The sequence below is a fragment of the Carettochelys insculpta genome, chromosome 11 (genome assembly GCF_033958435.1).
Source record: "Carettochelys insculpta isolate YL-2023 chromosome 11, ASM3395843v1, whole genome shotgun sequence".
In the NCBI taxonomy this organism is placed as follows: Eukaryota; Metazoa; Chordata; order Testudines; family Carettochelyidae; genus Carettochelys; species Carettochelys insculpta.
The window spans coordinates 38,279,879-38,293,468 of record NC_134147.1 but is presented as its reverse complement, the minus strand read 5'-3'; the positions used below and the strand labels follow the sequence as shown (position 1 = coordinate 38,293,468).

General features: G+C 39.8%; 1 protein-coding gene across 1 annotated transcript in view; it reads right to left on the bottom strand.

Annotated features, from left to right (window-relative positions):
* CNTN3 (contactin 3) overlaps positions 1 to 13,590 on the bottom strand; it is a 161,226-nt gene that overhangs the window by 47,305 nt on the left and 100,331 nt on the right. Inside the window, exons 6-8 of the mRNA XM_075004942.1 lie at positions 7,885 to 8,021; positions 6,758 to 6,887; positions 5,286 to 5,436 (exon numbers count right to left, since the gene is read on the bottom strand). Coding sequence (XP_074861043.1) covers positions 5,286 to 5,436; positions 6,758 to 6,887; positions 7,885 to 8,021 — 418 coding nt within the window. The remainder of the gene's footprint in view (positions 1 to 5,285; positions 5,437 to 6,757; positions 6,888 to 7,884; positions 8,022 to 13,590) is intronic.

Here is a 13,590-nt window from a genome sequence, read left to right as displayed (position 1 = left end):
AGATTCCTGAATTACAATTATTCACAGGAGACAGTAATGAAGTCACAATTCTACTCTAAAGGCAAGTTCATTAGATTAATCCAGCATTATTGGCTTATTATGTTTATTCTGTAGACATTTATAGCAAGCTGCCAAAACTAAAACTGTAGATACTCTGGGTTACATTTTAGAAATAGCTGAACTCAATTTTCACATCTGAGAGCCATGATTTGTGTTTTCAAATAGGTACATTCATCTAGGCAGGCATCTCTTTGCAGACAATATAGATTTTTGGTGATAGGACATTTTGTGTGCTCGATATAGGGCTGCCCCCCCAAAAAAAAATCAATGGGTCTTTTTCTAATAAGAATGCGGTCTGTCTCTGAGTCTTCATGCATGCAAAGCTGAGCTGTACAAAAACGAGCAAGGAGGCATAGAAAACATAAAATGGTTGAAATATGCCAGATGAGGAAGGGGTCTCACAAATTTTGGTGGATACTGTGGCACTGTGTTACAAACTTACAAGACAAAAGGATGCTGTGATGTTTCATGATGATGGGAAATTGCATGTGGAAAGCATAAGCAAAAGAGAAGAGATTGATTTGAAAGGAGATCATGATCCCAGGTGGGTCCTCAGCCAGCAAAGAACATTCATGGGACTGTGTGAATCTACGTAAGGAGGTGCCTGGATACCCTAAGTTGCCAGCCTTTAGACTTGAGCATAAAGACGACCAGTGTAAAGAGAGGAGTCGGAATTGCACAGATCAAAAAGCTGCTGACTCTTCAATGCTCCTAGGAGCTGGGCTTTTGGTTCTCATCCATTTCTACTCTGGCATATGTAACAAACAATAAAGTTAACATCCTGAGCCACATCAACAAAATATTTATGTTCCAATTCTCTGCATGTAAAAATATTTAATCAATTTCACAATAAAAATGTGACAGCATCAGTATACAGGAATCGGACTACATGGGCTTTCTCCCAAACCACAATAGCTTGCCAGCAGCAAGCAGTAAACAAGGTTCTATACAAGAAATGGGAATCAGCCTTCTGAGCCACCCCATAAAAATCAAGGCAGCCTTCCTGTGCTCATCTCAGGCCTCAAAAGTGCATCTCCACATTCCCTCTCGGTGGAGGACGTTTGATGCCAGAATGTTATCCGCAAGCAGATTATACAGCCCATCCTTTTTTCATGGCTCTCAGCGAGCCCTAAAACTCTTCCTACTTTTCACTCAGTCTCCCACAAAGGTTTTTCTTCCTGCCAGTGATCATGTCTTGGAGCACCTGCCCCATGCAAATGGTGAGATGTAAGGCAGAATGCTGAGGACAGCAGTGCTTCCCCCAGGCTTAAGAAATACAAAGCAAATGAACCTCTGTGTCTGCTGGTCCAGGACAGAGAGAGCCAGCGGTACTGAACCTTGCAGCGTGTCAAGTTTTGTACCTGAACACACAAAAGACCTGGCAAAGGCAAACTGCATTGACAATTTCTGAATATCTGTTCTTAAGTGAGGTCTTTTTTTTTTAAACTATTGCAGAAAGCAGCCTGTTTTCATAGTAAAGTATGAATTAATTATAACCGCCCCCCGCAACATCAACAATGTGTAAAAATCAACGCGCCCTAATTTAATTACTTACCTACTGTGATTATTGTTAACCATTTGCTGTCTGTACAATCTTCCACAAGGGGCTCAAGGTGCCACAGGACTGTTTGTTATTTGTGAGGCTACAGACTAAAGGTATGTCTACACAATAGCCTTATTGAAAATAAGCTATTTCAGAAGAGATTTTCCAGAATGGCTTATTTTGAAATAACACATAATAGCAGTTAACTATTTAAAATTTGCAGCTGTGTCTACACTTGCATTCCTCTTTCAAAAGAGGCATGCAGATGAGGGAACTCAAAATGCAAATGAGATGTAGATTTACAGTGTAGATGAGGCTTTTTGAAAGAACCCTTCCTTCTTTTTTTTTTTTTTTTTTTTTTTTTTTTAATGACAGGGTATGGGGGCATGGGCCACAGGGCAGGGTCATTACTCATGGCTTTTTTCTCCCTTCACCCCATTTCCACAACCACACCATCTGAGGGCCAGGAGAGTCTCGCCATGTTTGTGGTCCTGGAGAGCCTCGCGGAGGCACCACCAGCACTGGGATGGACCCACTCTTGGAAGAACCAGAGGCGGTTGGTCAAGGACCCCTACGCTGCTGCCTCCATCCGTGTCAAGTGGAACTGGCAAAGTGGAGCCTCTGTTTGAAGAAGGGGGAGGCTGCCTGGCACTGGGCAGCCTGGGGGGACTTTGTGGGAACCTTCAAAGACATTGCAGGCTCGTACTGGGAGCTCCTGGCCTGGCTGCCCCCTCCCATTGCCACTCCGCTGCCCCTCCCACTGTGGCCCCACCTGTGAGCCCCCTGGGAAAGGAACACCCACCCAGCCCCTCTGGGGACCCTGGATGAGTGGAGGCATGGGACCCAGAACTGGCAGGGATTTCGGCACTCCACCCCTGTCCTGGAGTCATGGCCCAATGCCTGGGCCACCTAGGTCCCCCTACCTCTGTAACTAGTTATTCCCCCCATCCTGCATATAGTTATCCCCACTATTCTGTTGACAAATATGTTCTAGCCACAGTTTTAGTAGTTTGTAATACACTGTTTTATTTTTCCCAAACCCGTGTGTGCCGAGTGCTCAGCGAGAGAAGCGTGCGGGAGGCCCGCCGGGGTGGTGCTCACTGGGGCCCCTGGTCAAAGTACTGGTGCAGGGCCTTCCAGATATGGATCCTTTCCTGGGCCTGGCAGCTAGGGGCAGCGGCTAGCTGTGGGTAGCCCATGCCGGCCTCGACCACCCACCCCCGAATGAAGGCTTCTCCCTTGCTCTCTGTGATGTTATGTAGAGTGCAGCAGGCACCCATCACCTGTTATTTAGCTGTAATTTACCCCTAAATATCTTCTGTGAGCCCAGTAACCAATGGAAGTATTGGTAATGCAGTTTGAAAATATCGACCTTCTCTGGTCCGGCAAATTCTCTCGTGTCGCATCAGTCAGGTGCTGGATGAGAGTAGTTCAATCTATATGAATGTACATACATTAAATAACCCTGCTAATTCTTTCAGTTTTTTTTTTAAATCCAGATAACGTACACAAAGAAGTCAGCCCTTGCATAGACAGTTATGAGTGGGTCAACAGTGGGATCCCAACTGAAGCATGCAGAGTTAGGATTTAACAGAATAGGTTGAAAAATGTAGATCAGGAACTCTGTTTACTCATGAGCTTTATCTGGTGTCTGGACTAGTTCAGTCCATCCTGCTAAACCAGTAAGATATTAGGTCTGTTGCTCCCAGGCTGATGATTCCCGACTCTGTTGAGTCTGAATGCAGAGAGCAAGGCCACTTGTCACATGATGAGAAAATAATGCCTCCTTACTTACACATTCTGCAGGGAGGACGTTGAAGTGATGAGAGACCTTGGAAACTTAAAATTCCATAAATATATTTCCATTCTCTCCATACCACCAATGAACAGGAATGGCAAATATGGGTGAAGACGCTATCTCCCCCATACTGTGACAGACAGACTGACCCACTATAACAGAGACAAATACAACTCCCAATTAAGGCTAAATTCTGCCTGCAGAAAAGAGGGAAGTTTGCGTAAGTTTACTGCCACACTGCATGAGATGATTGCTCCATCCAGTCCAGCATCCTACCCTCAACCAAGACAAGTGCCATTTGCTTGTAAAAAGGATGCCAGGAGGATATTATGGAACTAGCTGCCCTCAGACAAAGGTTTGACATAACTCATTAACTGGTTTCTGCCCAAAAGCATGAGAGTTCACATTCTTTATACATTAGCTAGAATTTAAAAAAAAAAAAAAAAACTGTGAAGGTTAACATTAGACATGTATTTGACACAGTGGGGATTTACCAGAGATTTCAAGGAGAGATGAGTTAGGTCAATGGTAAATGCTTCTGAAAAATCCTACCCCTAATTTTAATCAAATTCTGCAATATCTCAATGATATTGCATTGCAGGGAGCTCCACAGGCTCAGCATGTGCTGTGTTAATAGAGCATTTCCTTTTATTGGTTTTCTATTTGTTGCTTTTCAATTTCATTATATTATGAGACTGGGTAAACAAAAGTGCCTGGAAATCCTCTGCTCACTATTCATTATACCATACCTCTACTCTGACCCATTTTATTTAGCTTTTCTCTAAATCAAGCCATCCTAATCTTTTCAGCCTCTGCTCAGATGGACGTTTTTCTGTGCTTCTAATCATTTTCATCATCCCTCTCTCATCCACTTTTCCTTCTGTTGTGTAATTTTTATGAAAAAGGTGATTAGACCTGAACACAGTATTCAAGGTAAGCGAACAACATTACCTTATGTAACAGAAGTATAGTGTTTTCTAGTCTGTTCTGTACACACCATAAAACGGTGGGTTTTTCTGTTTGATAGTGCACATGGAGCAGATTTGTTTCACTGAGCTGTGAACAGTGAGGTTCCCACATTTTCCCCAAGTGACTACACTTAAAATTTGCCACACAATATTGTCTATGACCAGTTCACGTTTTCTGTTCCAGTACGTACTAGCTTACATTTTTAACAGCGATTTTCATCTGCCACAGTTCAACAAAATGGCCTGGCTTTATTAGCTCCATCTGGATATAATAGACTAACCTGATTTTGTATCAGCTGCAGATTTGGTCAGTCTCTTTTCCAGATCATTAATAAATCCATTAAATAATTGTGGTCTTAATGTGGTACCCCCAGGCCACCTTACACCTAACCATTTGCTTTAATGAAAATTGACAATTTATTCTATTCTCTTTTTCATTTCTGAGCCAAATTCTCACTGTGACTCACTCCCAACCTCTTTTTCTTAACCTCTACTTGTGAGGGATTTGTCTAAAGGATTTGGAAGTTGCCCATTACATTACAGGTTTTGTAATCACAGAACAGTTCCAAGTCTCTCACAGGCCTGCCAAGGTGCTACTACCCTGGGCCAATGTCTATGTTCCATTACTCCTGTGAAACAGAGCAGAAGTTGGCCCAGTGACTTCAATGAAAGCTGTATGCTTGCATGTCAGAGTAGAATATCTTCAGATGGAATAGCAGTACACTTGGCACAAAGTCTATATAGAAGTTAGGTGCCATTATCAATTTTTAAAACAAATATAAGGTTTTGCTCTGGTACTCTTTGGATTTCAATGCGACACCCTGGTATAGCTGTCTTTAAAAAGGAATTTGCAGCTTATAAACAAATATTCTTGTAATAAAAGATTAAAACAAATACACTATTATTGGTATAATACCTTTCATTTTCCTGCAGCAGCTCACTTCCCTTCTTCCAGGAGCAAACTGCCTTTGGAGAAGCTTTTGGCTTGCACTCAAAATTTACTGTGCTGCCTATTTGAACCTGAATCAATTTCTTCATTGGGTTCTTGGAGAAATCTGGAGCAGAAGCTAAAACAGATGAAATGTGAAAAGTGACATAAAACTGGTTGACATTATAGTCATGATACTATTACTAAAAATGTATATGGCATGCCTCAGGTTCCAAGTATATTTACAAACATTAATTAACCAACAGTCCTCCTGTGACAGAGGTTTGGGGTTTTTGGTTTTTTGTTTTTTTTTAAACTGTGGCACAAATGTGAAGGCTTTAATTTTGCAAAGCACTGAAGCACATGCTGAGGTTTAAGCTGGTTATACAGTCTAACTGAGGTGACTGGAACATAAACAAATGGTTAAGTCCCACTGAAGTTGGTCATGTTGAGGCCTGGGCATAACTTTAAGTATATTCTCCAAGAGCTTTGGTGACTTTGCTGAAGGGATTCAGAATTCAGGACCACTTGGATTCAGTGCCAGGACCTGTATTAGAACTCAGAGGATTTCCTGACTTGTCTTGATTCCAATCACTAGCTTGGGCCTCAGGATTATGAAACCACTTGGACTGTGCAAGCACGCAGTGCATAACAGTTCAGTATAGACATATGACATATCGGCAGTATAACATAGAACAATGCTAATCAGGGAATTTTAAATTGAAAACTAATTTTTAGGAGGCCTAGGCTAGGTTAATGGTTCAGTGATTGACTCTGAACCTTATCACTGGAAGGGAACTAGTCTGTTTTCAGAAAACGTTCCTTTTTATATCAGCCTCATTCCAATTAATTTTCCAAATCCTCCTACCCAGCCTAACATGCAAAAATCACGAAAATATTTGAATTCACATGACACTTTGCAAGTCCAGCATTTAATTCTAATCACAGATTGTCATTTGTTCATCACATGAGCAAACCTCACATGAACCATAAAAGGACAGACCCTTATCCTGATGGTCAGTTGCACATGCGATCAGCTTATTGTTTTTAAATGACATTTCTCTCCTGGGAATACAAGAGTCATGATGCAGAAGGTCAACAGTACTGACTAACGTGCTAAGCCAATGGGGCTTCCAGACCTGTGATTAGTTTTAATCTGTGGGCTTGCATCCAAGCCTTTGTCTCTGCTGTCCCCCAATTAATAATGTATCTGTGTGTCCTCATTTTAAAGCAGTGAATGATTAGCCTGTAAATGCAGTGGCTATTTCCAGCAAATCCTTTAGAAGCAGGTGAGTAAACTCTTCGGCACTCTGGATAAAATATCTGCTGTGATAAACATGTTTATTTTTTAAAGCATCTAGGTGAGTTAAGAATTTGAGATTATGGGTATGTTACTAGCTGCAACAGTAATGGCAAAAAGTTATTATCCCCCCACTCATAGAATGGAAAATTAATCTTACCTATAACCTTGAGCTCTGCACTGGAGTATATCACTCCATGTTTGTTTTCAGCTATGCACTGGTATATTCCAGAATCAGTCATATTTAGGTTTGAAATTATAAGTGTACCACCTTCAGTTTGGATCCTTCCCTGGACATTAAGAAAAAAAACACCTTCAAAGTACATGAAGTTTTACAGGAAGTAAATACAAAGGGTGGATTTCATTGATGTGCAGAGAGTTTGCATAAATCCAATCATGAGGTCCTAAGTGGGATTTGTACAGAGCACAGGCCCTCTACACAGGGCTGAACTCCATACTTTGGGAATGATGCTGTAATGGTGTTAATGAAACAAATTGGTGCCAGCTGGAGAGAGAAAGGCCTGAGTCAGAGTCCAAATCCTCCCTGCACTCTAAGGAAATCCAGACACAGAGCTGAACTTTGTCACTTGTGATTATGCCTAGTGACATGCACTACTGCCAATGGCAATGAGTCAAATATTATGAGTTTGGCCCATGAAACCACACTTTTTTTTTTTAAAAACAAAAAAAACATTAAGCTCCTTTCATTAGTCTGAGCCCTTAAGGATTAGAATTCGAGAACCACAAAGACTAGAAACTTACTATACAGCTGAGATTCTTACCCAATCACCTGGGTCCAAGAACTGGACACCAAGCCTCACAGGACTTATGATAAAACATACCCACAATGCATTGTTCCCACTGTCCATGATGGCATCCCCAGTGCAGACGTGATCTTAACACCCTGGGGCAATTTGTGTTTTGTTGACTTCTGGGCATCAACATAAGTTTTGTTGAAAAAACTTGGTAGTGCAGACATAGACCTGGAGACTAATTTGCCAAATGCAGTAAAGTGTTGCTAAATCACTATGAGGGTTCACCCTTCCTACTGAACATGCTTGCAGTACAACACATTCCAGTACTGGTGATACAAATACTGTGTTATTTTCTGGACAGAAACATGGGCAGGTAAGGTATAATTCTATCATAAGTCATCTTTTGGGCTTTGCTGGACTGGTCAATTTCACGGACCTCAATTAATTCAAAGCAGTTAATATGTACGAATCCTGATTTCACGACTTAATTTTTTCAAAAAAGAAAAGACAAACAAAAAAAAAATCACTTTACCTCTAGTGTGAGAGGATTTCCATTCTTTGTCCACCTGTAGGATGGTTTGGGCTTCCCGCTTGCCTTACATTCCCAGTATAAACTGTCCTCCACTGCAGCTTCAATGTCTTTAATAATCTGGACCCAGTGAGGTTTTGCTACATAACAAGAAAGCCCAAAGAAACTGAAAAATACTGTTCAGTATCAGAACAAAAGGGTTAATTTAGAGAGAGTGACTTATGCTTCTATGTTGATCAACTGGTGCCCATAGATTCTCCATGGTTCTGACCTTTGTTACTGAAAGAAATATGATTCAATGTATTTTTAATAAATTCAATTAAAGCTGAGAAAATAAAATCAATAAAATATAATCACTAGGTATGAAAATATTACTGAACTAATTAAGGGTTAACTCACATAGTATCAAACTGAAGTCAAATTCAGTTCAAATTAGCACCAATATTGGAAATTCAGTTTAGTAAGATCATGAAATTAATACAAACTTAAAACAGGTAATCCAAAGAGATGGCTGGCTGTTTATTTCTAAACTCCAAATGAAGGCTATGTTGGTGTAATCAAAATATAGCTGGTTCAATATTTTAGTACAGAAACCAAATTATTGCTTATATGTACATCACAACATAAAAAGCCAATTGAAACTTTCTTCTAAGGTTTCCCTGTTACATATGAGGCAAAATTTTAGGGCTACTTAAAAGCAGAAGATTATTCTTTCACACCTCCTATTGTGATTTCTATGTGTGATTGCACACACATTTATGCATATTCACATCTTAAAATAATAGAAAGTTGTGACATATAATAAAAAACAAAAGACAAACATAGAAAATGGCAAAACAAGGTACATAAGATAAAAAGGCTCTGATCTCTCCAGTTCTCATAGTCCTTCCACATGGAATGGGAAGTGAAACTGCAGTCAAGTACCAGACGTCGTCCAGATCATAATGTTATGTGTTTTTTGGATACTGGGAGATGAGTTATGGTTATGTAGCCTGTCAACATCATGACTTTCTTCATCAGAGTTGATCAGTCTTGCAGTATGCGAATGTTTAGCTGACACAAAAGTCTAGGCCCTCCCTCCACCTTTATCTTCATCTTTATGGTTGATCTTTCTAGCTTATTGGACCTTACAGCTCTCAGGTGCATACTGTCACCTGGCACCCAGACAACATGACCCAACTGCACTGAAATGGGCCAGCTTTATACTGATTATCAGTCTGGAAAGTCTTGCTTGGACAAAGTAGTCTTCCTAAAATATCATTTGCTGCAAACATGTATCATGAACCACTCCAAATATCAGGAACTGGAAAAAAACCACAAGGCAAGTTGTGAGGAAACTAGTATAAATGGTTCTGGGTAACTTATGGCATGCCATAAGGCGGCCTTAAGAAGGACAATAAAAACAACCAATTATCTAACAAAAGAAAGGAAATATTCACACTCACTGTGTCCTCTGGCATTTCTTGAAATAAATGTAGATATTATATGACAGCTGTCATACCCTTCCTTTGCAAACAAAGGAAACTGTGAATAGGCTGTTACCAGGAAATTGGGTAAAAGGCATAACCTGGTCTGTTAGTACCCGTCCACTGAAAAGCAGAAAAGTTACTTGACAAGTTATTAATCTGAATTCCACTTGAAACAGAAATAATTAAAGTTTATGTACATCTCTATTCTCATACATGCTATTTCTCTCACAACAGACAAACCCTGGACTTCCCATTTGCAGAAATCAGCTGAAAAATAACTAAAATAGGACTGCCAGGACTCAAAACCATAACTTGCTCGATTTATTGGATTTTCTGTAATTGTTACTTTTTCTGGAAAAAGAAGGCTTTTTGGAAGCTGATTCTCCCTCTTCTGATATTCTGCTAAGACCTGAGTTTAAAAAATTGGTACACAATGTACTTGTCCAGTCTAGCTTTGATTGACTGCTAACAAGAACGGGACAAGTAATTTGGCATTGGAAGATGGGTGTCAGTGATAAATCAAAAGTACTTTTATTTTTAACTTATTAATGTACTCCATCTTATTGGGTGACAGCTGTATTTTTAAGAAGTGAATTACCTCACACCTTTTTCTGAGTATCACACATAGAAAATACGAATAGGGTCACTATTAACTTCTTAACCCAGACAGCTCAAGAGCCCATCATTACTGCATCCCTCAGCATAAAATAATTATAAGTCCATATAAAAAGGTTCAGATCAACATCCGGACAAGGAGTGGTATGAAAAGTGCACTGCTCAAGTTAATTACCTCTTTCCACATACAGACAATACCACACTGTGGGAAAATTAAAAAAAAAAAAGATTTGGGATAACATTTCTGAAAGTGCTGAATGGCAGAAAAGTCATCAATCCATTTTTAAAAAGGATTTAGGAGCCAATGGGCTCCTAAGTTACCTAGATCCTCTGAAGACTTTACCCTTAGACTATATAGATATATATAGTTATTTCTATGACCCATATCAATGAGTACCTCACAAGCATTTAACATCTATCTTCACAACTCCTTGGAAAGGCAGGGGAATGTTCCTATCTTTAGAGCCCTGTGAGGATACAAAATTTGTATTTGCAAAAATGAGCCACAGATATCTGCATGAGTATTTGCGGAAAGAGATACATGAAAATATAAAGTGAGTATCTGCAGATTTACAGAGCTCTACTTATTTTATAAGTGACCCGCTGAGTGCAGCTGGCTAGAAACAAAAATAATTTTCTATGAAATATATCAAGATTTGGGGAAACAAATCTTAAACTGAGATGAAATATCAGCAACTACAAAATGTTTCACAGGAGGTGTATTCAAAAACAAATCTCCTTTTTGCAGAAACGAAACGGGATGATTTGGGCTCCTGGCTGCCTTCAGCTTCTTTGCACCCAGAGTTAGGGCACTCTGTCTCAGTAGCCTTCTGGGAACAATTTTGCGTTTCATTTGTAGACATGAAAACTGACCCAAGCCCCCAATGCGTTCTAATGAAAAAAAAAATCAACTCTAGTACAGAGCTGGAAAGGGTCTCATTAATTCCTGTTGAGATGCTGACTCCCATACAGTTACACCACTCTGAGAAATTAATGCTGTATGGGGCAGCTCAGAACTGAACCCACACCTCTGGATTTTCAGGCTAGTCCCTTAACCATGCGACCATTAGTCTGGGTGAAGATTTCAGTTGGTATTCCCTTTATATAAGCCAGTTCTCCCATTCTGGTAACGTAATTACCATCAGGTTAATATTCCTCAAAAGTTTCATCACAGGGTAATACATAAGACTCGTTACAATAAGAAATGAAAACAGGTGCTAATGTCAAGACTGTTATAGGTCACTAATGTATAAGTATAAAGGGTGAAACTCTGTATGAAGAGTTAAAATTAGCCACACAGTATACATCTGACAGTTAATTTTGTCCCATCCTTTGCAAAATGTTCTGAGCTTCCTTTGTTTCATATACTAGCTGTGAAAACAAGAGTTCAAGACCAGGCCTTCTTTTAGGACCATGTGATGCTAGGTGAGCAACCCTGAAGTGAGGGGTGAAAAGTCCCAAAGCTGAGACAAGAACAGTAAGTGGTGCTTTTAAGCAATGAGATTCCAGGGAAATTCAAGGGAGAACTACTGAAACAAGATATGCAGTTTCTTTGTCTCAGCACCTTTCTATTGACAAGCCTTCTGTGAGGAACACACTTTCAAATGTCCTCTTTATCAAGGCATTCCTCAAACATAACACAAATTCCTCTCTGTTTCATGCAAACATAGTATCTTACTACAGGTTGAACCTCTTTAGTCTGGCACCCTCGGGACCTGACTAGTGCTGAACTAGAGAATCAGTCAAATCATGGAAGGTTAATATTATCTAGCAGCATTACCAACATTTCTACAGCTTACTGGGCTCTTGGAAAAAAAAAAGCAGCAGAAGTGTAGCAATTTAAAGACTAACAAAATTATTTATTCAGCGATGAGCTTTCATGGGACAGACCCACTTCATCAGATCCATGAACTAACATATCACAAGTATCCAAGAATGAAACTGATCTGATGAAGTGGGTCTGTCCCACAAAAGCTCATCACTGAATAAATCATCTGCTGCTTTGTTTTGTTGGAGTACAAACCAACACAGCTACCTCTCTGGGCTCTTAGAACACATTTAGGGGTACATTAGTGCTAAATACCAGCACAGAACACTGAGAGACACGACCTGTGATTGTAAACAAATTTTATGGGATGGCATGAAACTTGGCCACACCCGTGATAAATGGACATCTAGCTAACAAAAATCATGCCAGATTATGGATTTTTGTCAGACCAGAGTATGCCAGACTAGAGAAGTTCAAACTGTATCATCAAATTTATCTACAACACAAAAGCTAAATTAATAAACTGAAGTTATAGAAAGAGCTACTTATGCTAAAGCTTCTCAGACTATCCTTTTGGAGTGTTTGCCCCACTGCATCAGGTTTAGTGTAGACATCTGCATGATGCTTGCACTATGCATATCTAAATATTTATACAAATCAGGCAACGTTACTTGCATTACTGAAGGATCCATAGATGTGCAATATCTCTCATCTGCTGTGTACCCTTATTTGAAAGTACAAAGCAGGTTAGAAGTAGCCAAATTCTTGATATTTATAGCTATAAAGTTAATCATTTTCTGTATTCCTGAGAAAGGGAAAGTTCTGCATTATCTGTAATTTTTCATTACAGGATACTCCACAACAGTTTTCACAGTGGCATGCTGTCTGTCTCCACAGCTATTGGAGGAAGCCAGACCTTCATTCTGAGCTTGGGCTCAGTATGACTCCTCAGGAAGAACTTTCTAGAACAAAAGCTTCCAAAGCTGAAAAATACTTAATCTATATGAAAGTTCAAAAGCACGATTCAACTTATATTATTTGCAGCAGAGCCTTAACACGAAATTCAAGGAACACCCTATTCTCTTGCAAAACACTTATCAAGGGGATTAAAAAAAGGACAAAATGCACATCTTCAAGGGGCTGTTAAACTGACTGATGTAGCAGTTTCTAGAATAAAAAACTGCAGGTAAGAGAATTTTCTTTGATTCTTCTCCATGACAGACATTTTGCACAGTGGGATGCAGAAAGCAGCAGATCATTGCTAGAGAGGGAGGAAGATTCAATCTTTCCATGTAGGAATGTAAGGATTACTGACGCACTTGTGTGCATAACAGCCTTCCAAAAATGGTGCATTAGCAGGTGTGAGGATGCTCACTCTATAAGGATGAAAAAGTGGTAAGGATAAAAAGATTATGACAGTAGTAGTTTTACATACTTCTCCATAAAATGAATACAATCTCTAAACCCACCCAAAATCACCAGTTTCTTTTTAAAATAGTGCCTGGTAAGGAATTGTACCAGAAGATTTCTGTTACAAACATCTTCGTTCCCCTCTAGGCTCTGTTTGTTTTAACTCATGTTTTTTAGGTTTTTTCAGGATGTTGGGATTCATCCAGAAGGATAACAAATGCCATCTCCTATTAGTGTACAAAGATTACAGTAACCTGGAGGATGGAGGCCTGGTTAAAAAACTACCATGTTAGACAGAACGTGAAACTGGGCTTTCACTGAAGGCAAACCAAGCTTTGAAACCCCTATGCCCAATGAAGCAGGAGTAGACAACAGCTTTTCAACGAACACAAAGAAGAGACCGATCACAGTGAAGCAAGAAAGGTGGTTTTATTAGGACTTGTGATA